We start from the raw sequence: 20531 nt of genomic DNA, 5'->3' as shown, positions 1-20531 counted from the left end.
TCTGGCGCAAGAGATCAAGCGTCCCCCCCCCCTCCGGAGCACACCCCAGGGATCTCCCCAGACGGGGTCGTCGGCGCGCTCACCTTGGCGAGGCTGGCGGTGAAGAGAACGCACTCGAACATGTCGCCCATCTTCTGCAGGAAGTCGTCGACGTGCGGCCGCTTCAGCACGTACACCTGGTGAACGGCGCCGTCGATCTCCACCGGCACGATGAAGTCGGCGTTCGGGATCGGCTGCAGCGGAGGTGCCGTGTGAAAGCGCGAGCGGTGCACCCAGCTGATCTTGCGATCGCAGCGCCCGGCTTCAAGTCACGCGACACGACATTTCCCCCGGCTCCGATCTTCACCAGCGCGCAGCGGCAGAAACGCGGACGGCCTCCGACATTCCCCACACGCGTGAACAAAAAATCTAACCAAAAAAATCGCTGTGCGGCGCGGCGGGCGAGCCGGCCGCTCGCGACAGCCGGCGGACAGAGGTCAGCTGCGGCGCCATTTGTGTCCGGCCGCCGCCGCCCGGTCCACTTCACAGAAGCCGGCGTAACAGACGGCTCGGTGCGGCGAGCTGACAGCCGCTGCCGCACCGGCCCTGTCCTCCGCCATGTTTGTCGGCGCTAGACACACATTATCGCCACCGCATCGGACATTTCGCCGAACGTGCTCGGGGCCCCTGCATATCGTCAGCCCGCGACGCTCCCGGGACGCCGACGTCAGACGCCTGCAGCGCCGCCGCCGATGCCACTCGGTATCTGTATAATTCGCGGGGTCGGACGGCGCTTGCACCGGCTCGCGAAGCAAGAACGCCGCCGCCCCGAGCGGCCAGCGCGCCTCCGGGCCCGACCCACCCGTCATTCACGTGACAGACCCAGCTCCAATTACGCTAATTAATAACGTTGCGGGCGCAAAGCCGTCGGCGTGTTGGCGTGGTGCGGCTTCATCACGCCAGGCAGCATTCCTGCGGGCTCGTCTGGCGGGGCCCGACCGTGACGGCGGCCGGCGCGTGGCTGCCGGCCCCGACCCCGTCCCTCGTCCCCGGCGCCGGCCGCCCGGGACCCGGCCGGGCTGGGACGGCCGGCGGCGCGTGGCTGCCGGCCCAGACCCCGACCCCGTCCCCGTCCCTCGTCCCCGGCGCCGGCCGCCCGGGACCCGGCCGGGCGGGGACGGCCGGCGGGCGTGGCTGCCGGCCCAGACCCCGACCCCGACCCCGTCCCTGGTCCCCGGCGCCGGCCGCCCGGGACCCGGCCGGGCTGGGACGGCCGGCGGCGGGCCCGGACCGGCGCCGCCGCCGCGCCAACGGCGGGCCACCCACGGCCCTGTCGGCCGTAACCAGCGCCAGACGGCCGGCGTCGGCGTGTCGAGTTCACGGAAACGGCGGCCGGGACCGTCCCCCATGCCTCGACCCCCCCCCCCCCCCCCCCCCCCCCCCCCCCCAATCGGCTCACCTTGAATGAGCTGTGCACGAGCGTCTCGTCCAGGTCGATCACCAGGCAGACCCTGCCCATGTCCTGGTGTCGGACGGGCGGCAGCAGGAGGCCTGGCGGCGGCGGGCCGGCCGACGGCGCCGGCGCCACCCTCTCGCCGGGACCGGGCGGCGGCGGCGTGGGCGGCCGGGAGCCATGCTCGCGGCCCAGACAGCAGAGCAGCGAGCGCAGCAGGCCGCGCGGCTTCCTCACCCGGGCGGCTGGCAGCTGGCCTGCGGGTGGCACGGCACGGCGTCACGGCCGGCAGGCGCCCGCACGGCGACGCACGGCGGCACAGCACGCGTGCGGTCGTCACAGGCGAAACGGCCTACACGCACCGCGTGTCAGCACAGGTCGCTATCACAGCGGCGTAGCGCGAGCACACCGCCTCAGTCGCACAGCTCAGATGCACCGGTCAGCCTACAGAGAGAGAAGACACGTAGTGTCGCGGAGAAGCGTACAGTTTGTAACGTTTTCCCTCTCCCTCCATACGACGGTGGCCGCGATAGGACTGCCGTATCCAGGGCCGCAGTATTCTGTGTTATCTATTCCTGGGGTCGTCCGCCGGCTTCCGAGCACGCGCCGTCGGTGCCTTTCTGCCGCCGACGGCGCCTGACCGCAGAAACGCGCCTCAGGCGGGGCCCGGGGCCAGCCGGCGGGCCGGCGGTGCTGGCCCGGGGCCGGGCCGGGCCCGCCGTGCGCCCACGCCAGCGAGCGGCGCGGCCCGCCGGCCGCGGCACACGTGCGTGTCGAGGAGCCGTGTCCTCGGCGCGCGCGGACCCTCGACCACGACCTTGACGCCGGAGATGGGGCTCGGGACCGGCCGCGGACGCGTCGTCGGCGGCGGTGTGGGCGGCTTTAGTTCAGCTCAGAGGCTGCCCGTCGGGCGCTCATTCGACATTCCTGACAGATGCACGAGCTCTTTCTAACTAGCTGCAATTTTGCCGCCCGAGCCCGCGGCACTGGCATGGAAAGAACCAGCACAACAGCCTTGGGCAGTTCATCCCTTCAAAATATGACAGCCCAGCTCGGAACGTCGGCCAAGATTAGTGCGACCGAACGGACTCCATGGCACTGACAACATGATGGCTCATAGCCAAGAACGAAATCAAGCAGCACATGCTCACTTGTGTTATGGTACGCCTGACAGCAACCAGCCGCCACGCGGCCAATATCGATGCACTAGGAATGAGTGGCAAAACCACCATTCGCGCAGCACTAACAATATGTTAGTCCGCGAGTGGCGGCCGACTGGCCGGCCTAGCCCGGGACCCGCCCACTCCAGGCGACCACACACTGGCTCGGCACAGGACGACGCCAGTGCGGCCGCACCGACATCCGCGCGGTGTCCGCCCCCGCTCGGCGGCCGCGCCGCCCGGTCCAGCTCCGGTACGTGCGCGGCGCTTGCAGACGGTCGCGTGCCGGCACGCCCGCCCCGCGCGCTGACCGCCCACGCCAGCCGGATCAGCGGGCCGACCGGGACCTGCCGGCCGGACCTGACCGGACCTGAACCGACCGGACCTGCCTGGCAACCCGCGGCGCACGCGCGGCCGGCCGCCCCGCGGCGCCGGGCCGGCCCCCCGGCGACACGACGGGCACGCTCACTCGGTACCGACTCCGGACAGGAACGTTTGCAGCGCGCGTGACGAACGGCTCCAGTTAAATCGATTTGTGGTTGTGGGCAAACATGGCGCTCATTGATCTGCGTCAGATGAAGAGGTGTTTCCCACTGCGGTGCTTTTTTCAGGCTACGATGGACACGCGGTTTGCTTACCACCCACACATTGCTTAACAAACTGAGCATCTCGACATAAATTCGCTTCACGGAGATGTGACTCTTGATGCAAGTTCAAGATAGCTGCACCATCGGCCAAATGTGCGTGAGGAGCTTTAACATTGCATCCTGACCTGTTCCTTTTCATGCAACGTACTTTCAACTCTACAGAGATCAGAACTTGGCCTGTTTTGGCACAGCCGTAGTGCAACGCATTTCATGGTGCAGGAGCTGCCGACAAGATAAACTTGAACAACACTAGATATACAAAATAGCTCAAACAACCTTAACGATTTGTTATGGGTCGGTACTCAAGGAGTTCGCTCAAATACAAGAATCAGGAGACCTTATAAAGGCACACATTTTCAGCCGTCAGGCCTGGAGTTATCTCATGCACGCTTTCCCTTCCAAAGCCAATAATTAAACACAGTTTCGACCTTAACATAGACTGAATACGAAACAGACACCACTTATTGGTGCTTCGTTATGGGAACATTTTATTCAACGTCATTTCAGCCAAACTAGTCTTTGTTGGGGTTAAAAACTGCTTCACGGATTGATAATAGTCTTCTTCTTTTTTTAAAGATTTAACCCGAACCCTTTGAATGGATGGATTTCTGGGACCAGAGTTTACGTCAAAGAACGCTTGTTGTACGAGTCCTGACCTCCAACAACCAAACGCGCGACTCCAGGTCAACAGCAGAACTGGCGGCGAAAGTTTAACGTGTCGCGATTCTCGGCACAGTCCATCCTGCCCTCTGACGCCACCTGACCTTTAGCGCCGTCGCTGCTTCCGGCCATACATGTCAAGGGCAAATAACGAGCGCCTAAAGCGACTCGAACCCACCACGCCACTGGTGGATGGATTGCTCTACTAAAAGAGATAACACAATCTTGGAGCATGAAAGATGCACTCCCCATGTCTATATATACGTCACCATGAGGGCAAAATGAAAGAATAACCATCCATCACACAGAGACAGTGCTGGAAAAATTCCAGTTTCCTGGTATAATGTACACCAGGAAATTTTGTACTCCACGATTGTGACTAGGTAAAATGAAATATTGGTGATGAACTCCACTATGATGAAACAAAAACAGGTTTTGGAAAAACCCATTTTGCCTCTCTGTTTCAGGCAAAATGAAATCAGAAGATACAACAGCTTGGGAACTGCTGCCTCCATCATGAGCCATATATTGATATCTACAAGACCACAAATCCTGCATCCACCAGACTTGGAACAGCCTGTGCTGTGACCTCTGTGACAGAGAAGTTCCTGATCATTATATACAACTAGGAATGTTATATTATGAGACATTCAACTTCCATGGGACAAATCATACCATTATATTACCCCATTCCATTAATTCAATAGCCTTCAAACTCTATTGTCCATTATGTTGCCTTTTTAGTTTTTGGGACTGGACATAAATTCTGCTGCACATGGATGGGGAGGTGGGACGGAGTGTAACAGAGGTATGACAATTGACGGACAGAATGATTTTGGACAGTGTAAAAACATGCTCATTCTGGTGGTTGTGATGCATGTTAACATATTTTAAAAATAAAACCACAAACCTGGATACAGTTGGCTGCCTCTTTGACAAGGGACACATCTTTTGGTGTTAACATTCCAGCTAACTTAATATCCAAACAAACCTTACTTCTTATCCATTGTGCAGCATAACCAGGGAAAAGGGGAAGGTCACTCAGGGCTACCCATGAAACCAAAGCATAACCCAGGAATGGAGCACTGAAAGTGCTGAAAAGCTATAGCATGGTTTGGGGATGATCCCTTATGCAAACTTCTACTGATACAGTGTTTTGCCAGCGGGGGATAGGTAGCGCTTGGTCAGCCAATTGATGATATGAAAAGGCAAAAGAGCCAGAAGTAGTCGACATTCCTGCTTTACGCCAGAAGAAAAACGGCTAGAAATTCAAGAGATTTGGCCAACTTTGAACATTGCCTTGAACACTTCATACATATACCTAAATTGATGTTTCAGCTTTCTTGGATATACCTAAATGAGCACTGCTAGCCCACCCAGTACATAATTCCCATTACCACAATTTGAGCATGGTTGGTCACTGTAAATCTCAGCAGTAATGTTGCCAGGGTATTTTGGCTGCCTCAATCATGACAAATAAAGCAACCATGCCACCTAAATCTGTGACCTCATACTGACCAGTCATTTTATGCTGACTGACACATACTGGTATCCAATCCACCAGCAATATCAGCAAATGACAGCAATTATGCATGCTAGGATGTGATTTTAGTGTCAGTGTAGGTATACACTGATACCTGTTAGAAACATCATTGTACATCATTTGTTGTGTTTAATATACCCTGACCATAGTGTCTGCAGCTGTCTCCATGTCAATGTTAACAGCCACACTGTGTCAGTGCAGTCTCATTCATATCAGTCATCTTCCTCCCATTGATGGATAGGTACTTCCTGGCACCTACACCACTAGAAAAATGGAGAAATGATGGAGATTAAGCCAGATATTACATGCTAAGAGATAAATGCAGCACATCATGCGAGCCTGACGCCCATGATTTTCTGGGAAAACGGTAAAACATAGCACAATGTGCGTCCTACACCGTTTATTTACATTTGAGCATTGTTGACGTGGGCGTGAACGTCCCGTCCAACAATGCGCCACGAACGCCGCACCGCGTATAAACAGCATTTAGTATAACACACTCACCATTCTCCGGATGTCCTTTGACATTGCCGTCTTCTTTTTTTACTTGTGTGATAACAGTTTCTGGGTCCATCAATCCCTGCGCCTAACACCGGTCCATTTCGACTAAAACTACTCCCCGCGATGCAAGATGGCGCGCAGCTTGGCAGGCCGCCGACCAGTCTCCTCCACAAATTATTCACGCAGCACTATCCACAAGGCCATCGATTATGCCTTAAGTCCCTTCAGAGCGTTCACAAATGCCAAGCCTCTCAGACAACGGCCCGCGAACACCTGAGAGCGCAAGCGACCTCCACACCTGTCACCGCGCCCCACTGCACTGATTTCGCACGGGCGACTGCAGAAACGTGATCTCGACGGGAGGTCGGCTAGCGCGTGCGGTGGGCGGCCCGCCGCGTCTGATCGGTCGGCCCGGTGCACGCCTCCGGTAAACCAACATCTCCATCGATACGACAGCATAGGATGACTGATGTATTCAAATTCTGGCATATGACGGCTTGAACCCAACGCGAGTGTGACGTGATGTTCGAATCGTGACTCATGACTGGTATGGGCCAGCGGCGAGCAGCAGATTCCGTCGCGTGAAATGCAGGACCAACACCGGTGTGTGCTTAGTGGCGAACGAAGTCAGCAGGAGATCAGAACTAGTTTTAACTTCGCCTGCCTGGGCGACGTTCAGATCCTCGGACAGCACGTCCTCGGTGGTTTTCTGGAAGTCCCATAGCTTGATGCAGTCGTCCATGCCACCTGAAAGTTCAAACCAAAGCGCGTGATCGTCAAAGTAATTGCTAGCATGAGAATGGCAGGGAGAGACTGCACACTCGTACGCCAAAAATGTGTTAAGAAACATCTTGTTATCAGCACAACACAGTGTTTTATAGCATGTCTAATCCTAAATGCCATCCCAGAAATGGTAGGATCAGCCTAATTCCAGCCGACCGCCGGTGCATCGCTGCAGCCATTCGAGCTTACGGCGCGGCCGGGCTGCCTCAGCGTTCCGTGGGCACGCTCCTTGACGCCGCTCTGTGAGCCTGCACACACTGTACGGGGGAGGAGGGAGGGGCGAGAGGAGACAGGGGACGGCGGGCACGGGCTGACGGGTGACGGGCCGTCAGCAGCGCCGTCTGGCGGCCTCTGGCCGTGTCGGCCGCACCTGAAGCCAGCACGGCGCCGTCCCGGCTGAACTGCAGGCTGTAGACGGTGTCGGTTGTGCTGGGCCAGCGCGCTCAGCAGCTGGCCGCTGGCCAGGTCCCAGCACAGCACCGCGCTGTCCGCCCCGCTCGACACCAGGAACCGGCCGTCCGGCGAGAACGCCAGCGCGTACACCGTGTCCTGTCGGCCAGAGCGTCCCGCTACACACTGTGTCCTGTTATCGTGTGCTGTCTAGCAGCACATTGTGTTCTACCTGGTGTGCTGTCCGAGTCCGCTGTATCTCGCTACAGAGCGCCGCCCAAGCACTCTTTTTGCCCAGTACACTGTCTTAGTCCGCTGTATCCCACTACAGTGACCAGCCCGAGCACTGTCCAGGTCCACTGTTTCGGTCCGCTGTATCCCACTACAGTGCCCCGCCCAAGCACTGTTTGCTGCCAGGTCCCATGTCTCAGTCCACTGTATCCGGCTAAGGTACTCTAGATTGTGATCTAATGCAGAACGACGCCTGAGCGGGCGGTGCCAACACAGGGGAGAGGAGGATTTTTATTACTTTCAAGGGTGTGAATCAAAATTTTAGGCGCATTGCAATTCCACACCCACACATCCAGAAACACGGAACAAGGCGGGGGTGGGGAAGGGGGAGGGAGCGAACGCATCCTCACACGCACCGAAAGTTTCTTTTGTGATACCCACACGCGAGACAACCGGTCCTATTTCAGATGGGGTTCTGACCACCAACTTTGCTGACATTTCCCCGGAAAGTCAATAGACCATAACCATATACTCACGGCAGAATCTTCTCACGTGGAGCGATCCAGTCATTTCAAAAAACATTGTCATATCATGACAGTGAACTCAGCAGCTCATACTTACCCCGCCCGAGCCCAGAGCAAAGACAAACCGACGGTAAAGCACCGCAGAGGCCACACTGGGCCCGATTCAGAGCACGGCGGCGGCGGCGGCGGCGGCGGCGGCGGCGTCCCGGCCCGTGACCTGACCCCTGACCCCACTGACCTTGTGACCGGTGAGCACGCGCACGCACGAGCCGTTGCTGACGTCCCACACACGGACGGAGCGGTCGCTGCTGCCGGACGCCACGTAGTTGGAGTTGGGATGGAACTCCACACACTGCCGAACGGGACGCGGGCGTCAGGCCTCACGAGCGGCAAAACAGCGTCGTACGCGGCGTGACTGCCGCCTCGGTCACGGGCTTCAGCCCTGATGCGTTGAAAGGTGACCCAGTACGCGAATCGCTGGTGAGGAATCGGAGGAACCGAAGGGAGCTTTAGAAGCCAGCATGAAAACACAATATTTAGCTGGATACACAGGAGTTCGGGTCGCACGCTCCGCCCATTGCGTCAGCACTCCGATTTAGACGTTATGGCCGATAACAAGGAGCAGATATAGAAATATTTCGGTTGTTCGAACTTTGCCGGTGCTAAAAAAGTATTTTTTTGTATAGTCATATTTGACTCGTTCTTCTAAACAAAACAATAACAAAACACCTTTCGTAGTCCAGGCCATTTACAAGGAAAACACCTCTGTTAGGAATAAAGCAGATACGATTCTGAGACACCATGTTTTTACGAAAAGCACCTGGATTTCGAGAGCCACGTCTGCATAATGACGTTTAAAAAATGTTCATCGATGACTTTCCAACCATGCCGCCACAAGCCCAGAGGATGTGCCAGGACTGGTGTTGATGAGGCGGACAGCTTCCCGATCCTTGACGCCCACACAGCGAGCTGATCACGACCGGAGGTGATCCGTGCGTGCCAGGGGAAGTCTGGATAGCGTATCCCTATGCTGGCCCTTAAGATGTTGATTCAGAGGGATCTGTTCACGCTCACATCGGCATGGTGTCCAGCCATGGCCTGGGCTATGTGCCCGTGGCCTACTCACGTCCAGATAGGCACAGCGCCCGTCCGTGATGTCCATGTGACCCTTGACCTACCCACGTCCACAGAAGTGTCATGTTCACCCATACCCTTGACTATGTAACCATTGGTCTACCCGCGTCCAATCAGCGAAGTGTTCAGCCATGACCCAGTCTATGTGACCCTTGGTCTACACACGTTCACATCGGCGAAGTATTCAGCCATGACCTTGTCTATGTGACCCTTGTTCTGCCCAAGTTCACATCAGCAGTGAACCTTGACTTCGTCCATGTGATTCGTCGACAAGGTCAAGGTGACTCAGTCCACAATGTGACCCAGCAGTGGACCCATGACCTTGTCTAAGTGGCCCTTGACCCACTCATGTCCACATCAGTGTAACGTTCAGTCATACCATTTGACTATGTAACCCTTGGCCCACTCCAGTCCACATCAGCCAAGTGCTCAGCCATGACACTATGTGATCCTTGGCCTACTCACGTCCGCATCAGCGGTGCCCATGACCTTGACTATATGACCCTTGGCCTACTCACGCCCACACCAACAGTGTCCAGTCATGACCTTGCCAGTGTGACCCTTGGCCTACCCACGTCCACGCCAGCAGTATCCAGCCATGACCTCTTCTATGTGACCCTTGACCTACCCACGTCAACATCAGCAGAGTCCAGCCATGACCCTGGCTATGTGACCGTTGGCCCTCTCACGTCAGTGTGTCATTGGGACTTCAAACGCGTTCAGCTGCCGAGGCTATACGGCGTCGCCTGCCTCTCACCCTGAAAGGAAGGGCGGGCGCCACGGGGCCTTCCCACGTCCACATCAGCGAGGTGTTCAGCCATTACCTTGGCTACGTGGCCCTTGGCCCACGTTTGGCTATGTGGCCCCTGGCCTACTCACGTCCACATCCGCGTAGTGTCCGGCCATGACGCGCAGTGGCTGGTGGTGGTCGGTGGCCCAGAGTCGGACGGTGCGGTCGTGGCCGCCAGAGCAGAAGTAGTGGCCGTGCGGCGAGAACCGCACATCCCACACGGGGAAGATGTGTCCCTTGTAGCACACCAGACACGTCCAGGTCTGCAGCGACCACAGACGAACTGCGGGACACGGCACGTCGCTCCGGTCACGGCACGGCACGGCACGGCACGGCGCTCGGGTCACGGCACAGCACGGCACAACACGGGCAGAGGCAGGGACTACACGTACCGAGACCGTATCGCTCGCTACAGGGGAGACGACAGAGAGGCAGGCTTGGGAAGGTGTCAGCACCGACTCGCCCCTCAAATCAAAGCCTACAGTCCCCCACGAGTACTTGATCTACCCAACATAACACCTTTTGTAAAGGCCTCACTTAACCCCATCCACCTTGACACCGTGCTATCTATGGCGGCCAAGATAAACAAAGATCAAAAGAAATAGGATTAGAATTAACAAAAAAATTGGTTCTGAAGCCCAGCCGTAATCAGGATGCGGTCGAGCGGTACGCCCACCAGGTGCACCGCTCAATCGTGACTCGATGCTTTCCCACGACCAATGGGCGGTTCTAGCGCTGGGAACAGGCCGCACAGCGTATCCCGCGCCCGTGCATACAGCCTTCAGCACAAAACCTACCGAGGTCCTACCGAGATTTGAACTCGGATCGCTGGATTCAAAGTCCAGAGTGCTAACCATTACACCATAGGACCGGCCGCCGCATCTGACGGCCGACCGTTCCCGACCGCGCGGCTCCGATCGATCCGCCGCCGCGCTGGGGGAGGGGGAGGGGAGGCGCCGCACCTAACGGACGGCCACAGCCGTCGGCGGACAGTGAATGTCACCGCCCACTTCACAGCGGACCGCTCCACACAGCAGTCAGGGCGGGTTTAGTCGACCCGGTGGGCCTGGCCCCACCGCCGCGCCACCTTAAAACCAGCCGGCGCAGCCCGTACGGCGCAACCGCAGTCTCCAAAGCCATCACCCGCCCCGGGACCAAGCCGCTGCCGCCACTCTGTGTGTAATTACAGGGGGAACTCATCGAAATAGACACACGCATCTCACTCGCATCGTAACGCACACACTCCTGCCACTTCACAGGAGTCGGAGAAGCTCCCACCACACAGCGGCTGTGAATGTATCGTGCCATCCTTCGACACAACCACCACCTAGTCCCTATACTGATGCTCCTCTATCTCGTCCCCAATGCCCGCGCTATTCCACACAAGTGTAGCACCCCAGTCCACAACAGCAGTTCCCCCTCCCGAGGGCCACTGCAGCCAGCCCTCCCACCGGTCCCGGCAGCGACAGCCGGCCGGCCCCGGCCGCGACCACACCCCCCCCCCCCCCCCGCACGGCAGCGGCCGCCAGCGCCACCTACTGGTGCCGTCCTCGGAGCAGGTGAGCAGCAGGGTGCGGTCGGGCGAGAAGCTGACCCCGTGCACGGGGCCCGAGTGGCCGGCCAGCGTGCGGCTCTGCTCGGCCGACCTGTCGTCCATCATCCGCACCAGCACGTCGTCTGCGGCCGGTCGGGGCGCGCCGTCAGAGGTCAGATGATCGACAGGTCAGATAACCGACAGGTCAGACGGCCGACAGGTCAGACGGCCGACAGGTCAGACGGCCGACAGGCCAGACGGCCAACAGGTCAGACGGCAGACAAGTCAGACGGCGGACAGGTCAGGCGACCGTCTGGTCAGACAGCGGACAGGTCAGACGGCCGACAGGTCAGGCGGCCGACAGGTCAGACAGCGACAGGTCGGACAACGGACAGGTCAGACGGCCGATAGGTCAGGCGGCCGACAGGTCAGACAACTGGCAGGCCAGACAGCAGACAGATCAGACGGCCGACAGGTTAGATGGCCGACAGGTCACACAGCCGCCAGGTCAGGTGGCGACAGGTCAGACAGCGGACAGGCCAGACAGCGACAGGTCAGACAGCGGACAGGTCAGACAGCGGACAGGCCAGACAGCGACAGGTCAGACAGCAGACAGGCCAGACGGTGACAGGTCAGACAGCGACAGGTCAGACGGCGGCTCACCAGCCACGTGCTAGGCCGGGTGAACACATCAGACCACGGCGAACACATCGCGCGGCAGGCGAAACCAGCCGAGCAGTGCTCCCAAGCACCGGCGGAGCAGCCGCGGCGCAGCGCCGCTGGACAGTACCGGCGTCCTTGTCGATGTCGGCCAGGTCGTCTGCCGACTTCATGGCGCGTAGCTTCTGCGGGATCAGGCTCCACACGCGGACGGTGCTGCTGCTGAAGCCCACCGCCATCATGCTGCTGTCCTCGCACAGCGTCACACAGCTGACGCTGAAACAGCAGCAAACGGCTGTGGGCAGTTGAACCGGCCGCACCGAGCGACACAGCAGCGCGTGGTCACGCGGCTGACAATGAAAAGGTAATTTAACTGCCACATGACTGACACCACAGCAGAGTCACATAGTATCACACAGATGATAATTAAACAGTACAAGGCAAAATGCACAAGACGTACGCAGCACCACACAGGTGGCGCTGAAACAGCAGATGGCACCAAAACGGCGGCACACAGCGGGACACGGGCGTTACTGGTACACCTTATGCCTGGCAGTGAAATGGCGTCACACAATTGACACTGAAACATAAGGTCCTGCACATATCAAAACAGTATCTAACGTCACATGGTTCACACAGACACAAGTAGTATCAGCTACACAATACCGACCACCACACAGCTGATACTGCAATGACGCATCATGAGGGTAACACAGCACCCGCAGCAGCAGTCACATCTGACGCTGGAACAGCAGCACCATGTCACACAGCTGAGCCAGCGAGAGTCCAGTCAGTTACCCTGCAACAGCTGAGTGTAGCTCCCAGACACACTTCCCATGCAAACGGTCGACATCAGCTACACCGCAAAGGAACGATGCTCTCCAGCTGAGCAGGCGAAACTCAAGAGCAAAGGTAGACGTGAGAAGCCTTAAATGGCAGTAACAAGATACCACGATCGTAAATCGGTTAAATTAGTCCCCTGTCACGCAACATATTCAGTGTTGCAAGACAGAGAAACGCAGCTCGAATGACCCCGGAAGCTGTGAGGACAGCCCAAATCGACGTTATCTCGTTTCCTCTGGTAGCCACGGAGTCGGCACCTCCGAGGCATCCGTCCACATGGCGGACGTCACTTACTTGTCGGCGGCGTTGAGGAAGGTGTAGAAGCAGATTGAGGGCAGGTTGTCCGGTCCCAGGTTCACCCGACGCGTGCCCTCGCGCAGTCCCTTGCCCTTCTCTCGCTTGTCGATGTCACGTCTGTGGGCACAGAGCGTCATCAAGCCCCGCCTGGCCCCAGGTTCACCCGGCGCGTGCCCTCGCGCAGACCCTTGCCCTTCTCTCGCTTGTCGATGTCACGTCTGTGGGCACGGTGCGTCGTCAAGCCCGCTCGGCGACGGTGGCGACTCTCCTCGAACCAGGTGACCACTCCAACCTGTGACAAATGACTGTCTGCGCTTGGATACCACAGCTGTATCGGACGGGGACGAGGTTCGGAGGTGTCACTCACAGGTCCGGCAGTGGAATGCGGTTGTTGCTTGGCGCGTTCGGGTCGTTCTTGCTCTTCTTGGAGACCAGCGCGTCCTTCTTGGCCTTCTTCTTCTTGGGCTTGTCGTCGCCCTCGGCCTCGTCGTCCTCCTCGGCCGGCACCGTCAGCTGGATGTCGGGCTCCTTCAGCAGACCGTACAGCATCTTCGACTTGTTCACTGGCGACAGCGCACGTCAGACAGTCAGCTGGCGGCCGGGGCGAGCGACGACCGCAGCCACTGCCCGCCGCATCGCGGGACCCACGCCGGGTCCGGACACCGACACGGCCGGCACGCTGACATACCCGCATACTATCGAACATCGCTGACTTTCTGCATGCAGCCTAGGAATGCCGAAAAATTAGGAGCTGCGGCCCTTTCCTGCTCATATAAGCAGATTGAGTGAGTTCTTGCAGACACCACCAGGCTCGTTTCCGTCAGCGTTAATTTCCGAGGGAAAGGTATGTTTGGTTTGTTCTCCACACAATTACCACCGACAAGCTGAGCACGAACAATGATTCCCACAATGACAAACCACAAAACCTTTAGATCTTCAGTTTCACGCTCTCTCAACTGAGCTATTTCGACACACTTTACCCCATTCAGGCGATTTTACACGAGCGGCAAGGGCGCCACGACCTTCAAAACACCCAGGTTTTTCAGGCAAGCCATCACAGGTTGTCTAGAGAAAGGAGTAAAAGGCCTGCTCACCTGCGAATCAAAATACATTCCGTGAAAAACACGGCCCAGGGACTTCTTTTCCCCACTCTGTCACGACCAACACTGGACACCTCAACAGTGACCTCACTCCTCCCCACCCACATTGACTTCACCATCCCTAACGCCACTCCGCCTAACCCTGCCAACCAGGATCGGCCTCCAGTGTGCCAGACTTGCGATGAGTGTGCACGGACATGGCGTACGGTATGTGTGTGTGTGCCGTGTGGTGCTATGCACGAACAATAATCCCGGCAGTGACGACGCAACACAAAACTGCCGAAACCCGGGATCGAACCGGGGACCTTTAGATCTTCAGTCTAACGCTCTCCCAACTGAGCTATTTCGGCATGTCCTACATATGTTCAGGCGATTCGCAGCACCGACAAGGACTCGGTGGCCGTCCCACGACTGAAAACAATCAGAGAGTTTATCGGGCAATCGCGGGCGACCTCAAGATGCCCTGTGCTCTTATCTCCTGACCAGACACATCGTATTTCCACACTGACGCTCAGCCTTCCTCACTGGTCCATTGCACTCCTCACTCCTGACCCTACACACCTCCTCACTGACATTGACCCTTTTCACTGACCCACTGCATTCCCTCAGCACTGAACCTACCTCCCTCCCCACTGGCACTGACTCCTCTTCACTGATCCACTGCCTCCCTCACTACTGACCCTACCTACCTACCCACTGGCACCAACCCCACCTCCCTCCCCATTGGCACTGACCCCTCCTCACTGATCCACAGCATCTCCTCAACACTGACCCTGCCAAAATCTTCACAGGCACTGACCCCACCTCCCTCCCCATTGGCACTGACCCCACCTTCCTCCTCATTGGCAGCGACCCCCACCTCCCTCCCTACTGGCACTGACCCCTCCTCACTGACCCACTGCATCTCCTCAACACTGACCCCACCTTCCTCTTCACAGGCACTGACCCCACCTCCCTCCCCATTGGCACTGACCCCACCTCCCTCCCCATTGGCACTGACCCCTCCTCATTGATCCATTGCCTCTCCCCGAAACTGACCCAACCTACCTCTTCACAGGCACTGACCCCACCTCCCTCCCCACTGGCACTGACCCCTTATCACCGGTCCACTGCCTCCCTCATTACTGACCTCACCTACCTCTTCGCTGGCAATGACCCTGATCCCTGGCTCTTGATCCCTGGTCCCTGACCGCCTAACGCTGCCAAACGGACCCGCCCTCCAGTGTGCCAGCCATGTGCTGTGTGTGTACGCACACGGCGTACGATGCTTTTGTGCCGTGCACGAACAATTATTCCGGTAACGACTGGCACAAAACGCTGCCGAAACCAGGGATCGAACCAGGGACCTTTAGATCTTCAGTCTAACGCTCTCCCAACTGAGCTATTTCGGCACGGCTAGGGCGCAGTTGCGGCGATTCGCACAAGCGACGGGGACATTGTCGCCTTCACGAGGCTGAGGGTACTCATACATCTAATCAGGCCATTAACCACATCCCCACCGAAGGCACAGTTCCAGATGTCCCCGGTCCGGATCAGCAGCAGGATGCACAGGGGTTCTCTGCTACGCCCTGGAGGGCTTGCACGAGGCTGTGCATCGCGTCAGCAACCAACCCAAGCCCATAATCACGGCATCGACAACACCCCCAGTGACAGCAACTCAAGCACAAAACGCTTCCGAACCACTGGCCGCTAACCACTGACCCCACCCATGGTTGACGCTGACCTCGCCACCGACCCGAGCCCGAGCCCAGCACCCCCGCTCCCCGCCGAGCCTGACCCTGTCTGCCGGGGTCGCCTTCGAGCGCGCCGGCCGTGTGCTGGATCAGCTGGCGGCCGCGCGGCACGCCCTCGAACACGTCCATCAGCAGGTGGTCCTGCACCAGGCCCGTCAGCAGGCTGTGCTGCTTCTCCGTCAGGTGCCGCTTCAGCATCACGTAGCTGTCGCGGCACATCCGCACCGTGTATTGGTTGGAACTGCCGGGGCGGCGGGCGTGCCGTTAGTGGGAGGGCGGCGTGCGTCGGCGGCGGAGCGGCGCCGGGTGGGCGCGTGCGATGTCAGCCGGGCGTCAGGCGGGGAAGCCGCGGAGCAGGGTCAGAGACAGGCGGCACACACGCGCAAGGCACCATCCTGAGGTGGCGAACTGCATCCGCCTGGTGTGCACACCTCGTCCAGCAGTGCTGTGCATACGAATTACGGACATAAAGGCGTGTGATATCGAGTATCTTGCAGCCTACGCCCAATACAGGACAGATCAGACATATCTCGGCAGATCAATGTTGAGAAGCAATAGGCAGACTATCACACTGATTATTCTCTCCCCTTCTCTCCTGCTGCAAGGCATCAGTTTGCGCCCGGCCTCAAGGTACCCTGACCCCTGTGGCCACCCACAATCACACTGTAATTCAGCTCCCACCCACCCACCCTCCCCCTCCCCCCCCCCCACCCCCAAGCATGTCTCCTAACGCCGCCACTGCTCCCTTCATCAGCATCCAGCTCCTCCCTCGTGGCGCGGGGTCAGACCCCAGACCCCTCAGACCACACGTGCTCCGTCACCAGCTCCCCCTCCGCGGTGTTGGTCAGATCCGAGACCCCTCAGACCACACGTGCCCCGCCACCAGCTCCTCCCTCGTGGTGCGGGTCAGACCCCGGATCCCTCAAACCACACGTGCTCCCTCACCAGCTCCTCCCTCCGAGGTGCGGGTCAGACCCCTGACCCCTCAGACCACACGTGCTCCATCACCAGCTCCCCCTCCGCGATGCGGGTCAGATCCCGGACCCCTCAGACCACACGTGCCCCGCCACCAGCTCCTCCCTCGCGGCACGGGTCAGACCCCGGACCCCTCAGACCACACGTGCCCCGTCACCAGCCCCCCCCCCCCTCCGCGATGCGGGTCAGGCCCTGGGAGCCGACACTCACCGGAAGTGCTGGATCAGCTCGTTCTCCTGCATGTGCTCGCGGCGCGTGACGTGGCTGAGGCGCTGCACGTCCGCCTGGAAGAAGTCCTCCTGCTCGCCGCCGAAGGCCGTCATGAAGCTGGCCGCCTCGGCCGGGTGGTTGTTGTACACCAGCTCCAGGTACATGTGCACGAACACCGGGAACAGCAGCTGGCCCAGCTCGTACTGCGACGCAGGGGCAACGTCGGTCACGGCAGGTCACGTGCCATGCTGCCACGTGCCATTGTCGTGGTGTCGCATGTCGTGGTGTTACGTGGCGTGGTAGCAAGTGTTCTGGAGTCACATCATGGCGTCATGTGTCATGGCATCACGCGCCATGGTGTCATGTGCCATGGCATCACGTGTCATGGTGTCACGTATCATGGTGTGATAAGCATGCTGTCAGTTGCACGTGCTACCGTGTCCTGTGAGTCATGGCACCACGTGTCATGAATCGCCATGTTAGCTGTTGCGGTGTTACCGGTCATGAGTCGCAAAGTGGGTGTCACAGCGTGAAATGCTACCGTGTCCCGTGTTACGGTGTTAACCGTTTAAGCCAAGAGGCACGATATGACGTCTTAAAGTGTCTCGGGTCACATCGAGTACTGATCTGCCTACTGTTAGACATGGCCACAGTAACACGTGTTACAACACTGAGCACTATGTGTCTCATGTATTTTTGGTAAAAGGAAACGTGGCGCACGTTGTCACGCGCCCTTTAATGGAGCGCCGGCGACTGCGGAGGCCCATTAGAGCTCAGAGGCAGTGATGACGCTCATTCAAATTCCATTCGAAACTCAGACCGCCACATGGGGGTCGACAGCGCTGACCACGCGGCCCTGACGCCCCCCTGCAGCACATGTGTCAACACAACATCAAGGTGACATAGTGTCGAGTGCAGGGCGTCACGCCGGTCACGTGCTGCAGTGTCACATTCAGTGCTTGCCACCTGACAATCAGATGACCTAACGACCCGGAGCTCGTCCTGACGTTGTCCACCCCCCCCCCCCCCCACCCCCCTCCCTCACCCCCCGTCATTCATCCGGGCTGACCTTGTAGATGTCGAGCGCCTTCTCGACGAACAGCTTGAGGTTGACGTAGTTGCTCGTGTATGCCTCCGGGTCACCCTCGCTCTTGTAGACGGAGAGAACATTGCTGACGTCACCAGGACCGGGGCCGCCGCTCGTGCCGCCGCCCACGCTCTCGAAGAAGCCGGTCTCCTTCCTCAGGGCGTCCTCTGCACCCTGGTGATGTGGGCATGGTTGGCAGGAGGTGGATGTACAGGTCAGCCACACAGCAAAGATGTGAGGTGGAGGGCACCTCCAGACATGCTGCACAACTCCAACACAGATGATGAGAGGTGACACAGCCCCAGGATAAAAACTGTTACATATCTACCATCACCATGCAGACATCAGCTTGGGAACCTGTTTTAGTGCTTTCTGAATAAAAAAGAAATAAGTGCAGTTACAGTAAAATCAACGTATCAGTTGCAGAGTTTTAAGCAGCAGCCGAACTGAGCCAATGAGGCAATTCAAATCTAGAGGCAGTCTGTGCACATATAAAATTGAAATCAACATGATCTTTATTTACAAACACCAGTTATTGAAACATAATAGGACATTAACAATGATTATGGATGATACAGAATTGTGCTTACCTGCAAACTATTTTTGTTCAGAAATTGGAGAACTGCCACCAGGGTGTTTTTATCAAGTCCCTTAGGCTCTTGGGCTGATGGTATCTGATCCATAATGAAGTCTGCTGCCAGGCAACTGAAACACATTCAGCCTAGAAAATGAAAATGAGAAATAGCATGACTGATAGGAAAATATTGCAATTGCCTGACTCCATATTTCAGTTGGTTTGAATACCTTCCTGACCATAAGCCTATCTGTGGTGGGCTGAGCTCAAGTTGCTATTGGCATTAGCTATGGCACCAATACAGAAGTCAGCATGCCAATAACAAAGTAAAGAAAGCTGTGGCTTTTCAAAACACTGAGCATGCATTAGAGAAATGTTAACATCTTGCTGACATATCCAGATCTGGACATGAGTTGACAATGAAGGTACAATGACATAATTCTGCTGGTTTATGGTTGTGCAAAATTCAATTCCAGCCCTCACATTTAAGTGCCACACCACTCTGGCATTTCCTTATTCCATTTGGTAGTTATATAAGTTGCCACAAAAAGATGATTAGCAGGTACTTGCATCTATATACAAAATAAATCATTTCTCTCTAGGAGCAACAAGAAAGACATAGACTGACTATGGTTAACATGTCTGCCTTACTTTACCAGGACAAGAATTAAATAATCACGATAATTATGGCAGACAGCTTATAATGCCAAGGACACATACTGATACACCAAGGCCATCACAATGGACCAAGATCAGCTCATGCTATTTCCAGGATGGGGTTCTGCATACCAATCGGTGATTTATTGAGATATTACACCACAAATCAAAAGGAGAGCTGCAGGTCATAGTGGCAATGGGTGCAGAATTTTATTGTCTAAAAAAACAAGCTTACTGATGAGAAGGCTTGGTTAGTTAGTCTTCTTAAGTCAGGCACAAATATCAACCTTGACCCAAATGTTGTTAGGCAGGGAAACTTGACAATCTGCCAGCCTAATCATAGGATTTTCAAGAAAGGATGCACATTCTCTTTAGCAGCATGCTATTGCGGAGTGGAGCAGACTTTCAGACATCTAAGCAGTGAGCAGCTCTATGGGCTTCAAAAGGAAATGAACAATTGCAGGTAGATATAAATTTCAGTCTCTTGCTGTGAAACTAGAATACTGTGAAACTGACTTGGTTATGGGTCATCCTTAAGATCACTTCACGACATCCCTGTGACCATGACATCTCTGACTTAGTTCCCTTTCCTAAATTACATACTATGTCTACATGAAGATTATCACTGCTTCAAACTCTGGGCTGGCTCTTCTGTTTACTCAAACTGATCAGTGGACTTGATTCAATCCAGGATGCAGATGAAATTGCACTGATTGGCACGCCGATTGTGGGCTGGCCTGCTCTAACACACATGCAACACCATGAAATTACAGACAATTTTCACTCCCTCGTTTACTGCAGTGGACCAATTCACTCCGACCGCTTTAATCGCTAACCAAACGCCCCTCCCATGCGATACCCACACAGCCTCGCGGCCTTGCTCTACGAAGCCCCCAAGTCCGGCATCACGACCCGTAAGCAACGGGATGAGGTGGATTCGACGATACTAAACGACGACACGTCTCTGCGTTTCTGGCCAATCACGTTCTTCAGCCACGTTCATCGGAGGATCATAGTCAGAAATTTTACTGATGTTCAACTGGCTGTAAACAGGTTAGTATTTGCC

The 20531-nt window shown here is 57.0% G+C and overlaps 2 protein-coding genes and 3 non-coding genes across 5 annotated transcripts in view; all 5 read right to left on the bottom strand.

The window, feature by feature from the left end:
- The window catches only part of LOC119106111 (carboxy-terminal domain RNA polymerase II polypeptide A small phosphatase 1), a 7423-nt gene extending 1343 nt beyond the window's left edge, over positions 1–6080 (bottom strand). Inside the window, exons 1-3 of the mRNA XM_037229708.1 lie at positions 5947–6080; positions 1439–1689; positions 84–233 (exon numbers count right to left, since the gene is read on the bottom strand). Coding sequence (XP_037085603.1) covers positions 84–233; positions 1439–1689; positions 5947–6016 — 471 coding nt within the window. The 5' untranslated portion in view covers positions 6017–6080. The remainder of the gene's footprint in view (positions 1–83; positions 234–1438; positions 1690–5946) is intronic.
- A 353-nt stretch (positions 6081–6433) lies between these two features.
- On the bottom strand, positions 6434–20393 carry LOC119106211 (transcription initiation factor TFIID subunit 5-like). The gene is given in 14 exon segments (XM_037229817.1): positions 6434–6690; positions 7097–7151; positions 7153–7275; positions 8110–8223; positions 9885–10078; positions 11335–11472; positions 12120–12265; positions 13127–13246; positions 13497–13692; positions 16007–16203; positions 17148–17350; positions 18217–18408; positions 18825–18939; positions 20329–20393. Coding segments are annotated over 13 exon segments (1980 nt in total). The 5' UTR covers positions 18918–18939; positions 20329–20393; the 3' UTR covers positions 6434–6481.
- Positions 10595–10666, bottom strand: TRNAQ-UUG (transfer RNA glutamine (anticodon UUG)). Its single transcript has one exon. It is a non-coding gene; the product is annotated as a tRNA-Gln (tRNA).
- TRNAF-GAA (transfer RNA phenylalanine (anticodon GAA)) lies at positions 14507–14579 on the bottom strand. The gene has a single exon. It is a non-coding gene; the product is annotated as a tRNA-Phe (tRNA).
- On the bottom strand, positions 15548–15620 carry TRNAF-GAA (transfer RNA phenylalanine (anticodon GAA)). Its single transcript has one exon. It is a non-coding gene; the product is annotated as a tRNA-Phe (tRNA).
- Positions 20394–20531: the final 138 nt, after the last annotated feature.

Source organism: Pollicipes pollicipes, unplaced genomic scaffold (genome assembly GCF_011947565.3).
Source record: "Pollicipes pollicipes isolate AB1234 unplaced genomic scaffold, Ppol_2.1 Scaffold_6138;HRSCAF=7277_pilon_pilon_pilon, whole genome shotgun sequence".
Taxonomy (NCBI): Eukaryota; Metazoa; Arthropoda; class Thecostraca; order Pollicipedomorpha; family Pollicipedidae; genus Pollicipes; species Pollicipes pollicipes.
Note: the sequence above shows the minus strand (reverse complement) of the source record. Positions and strands in the feature narration are given on the sequence as shown.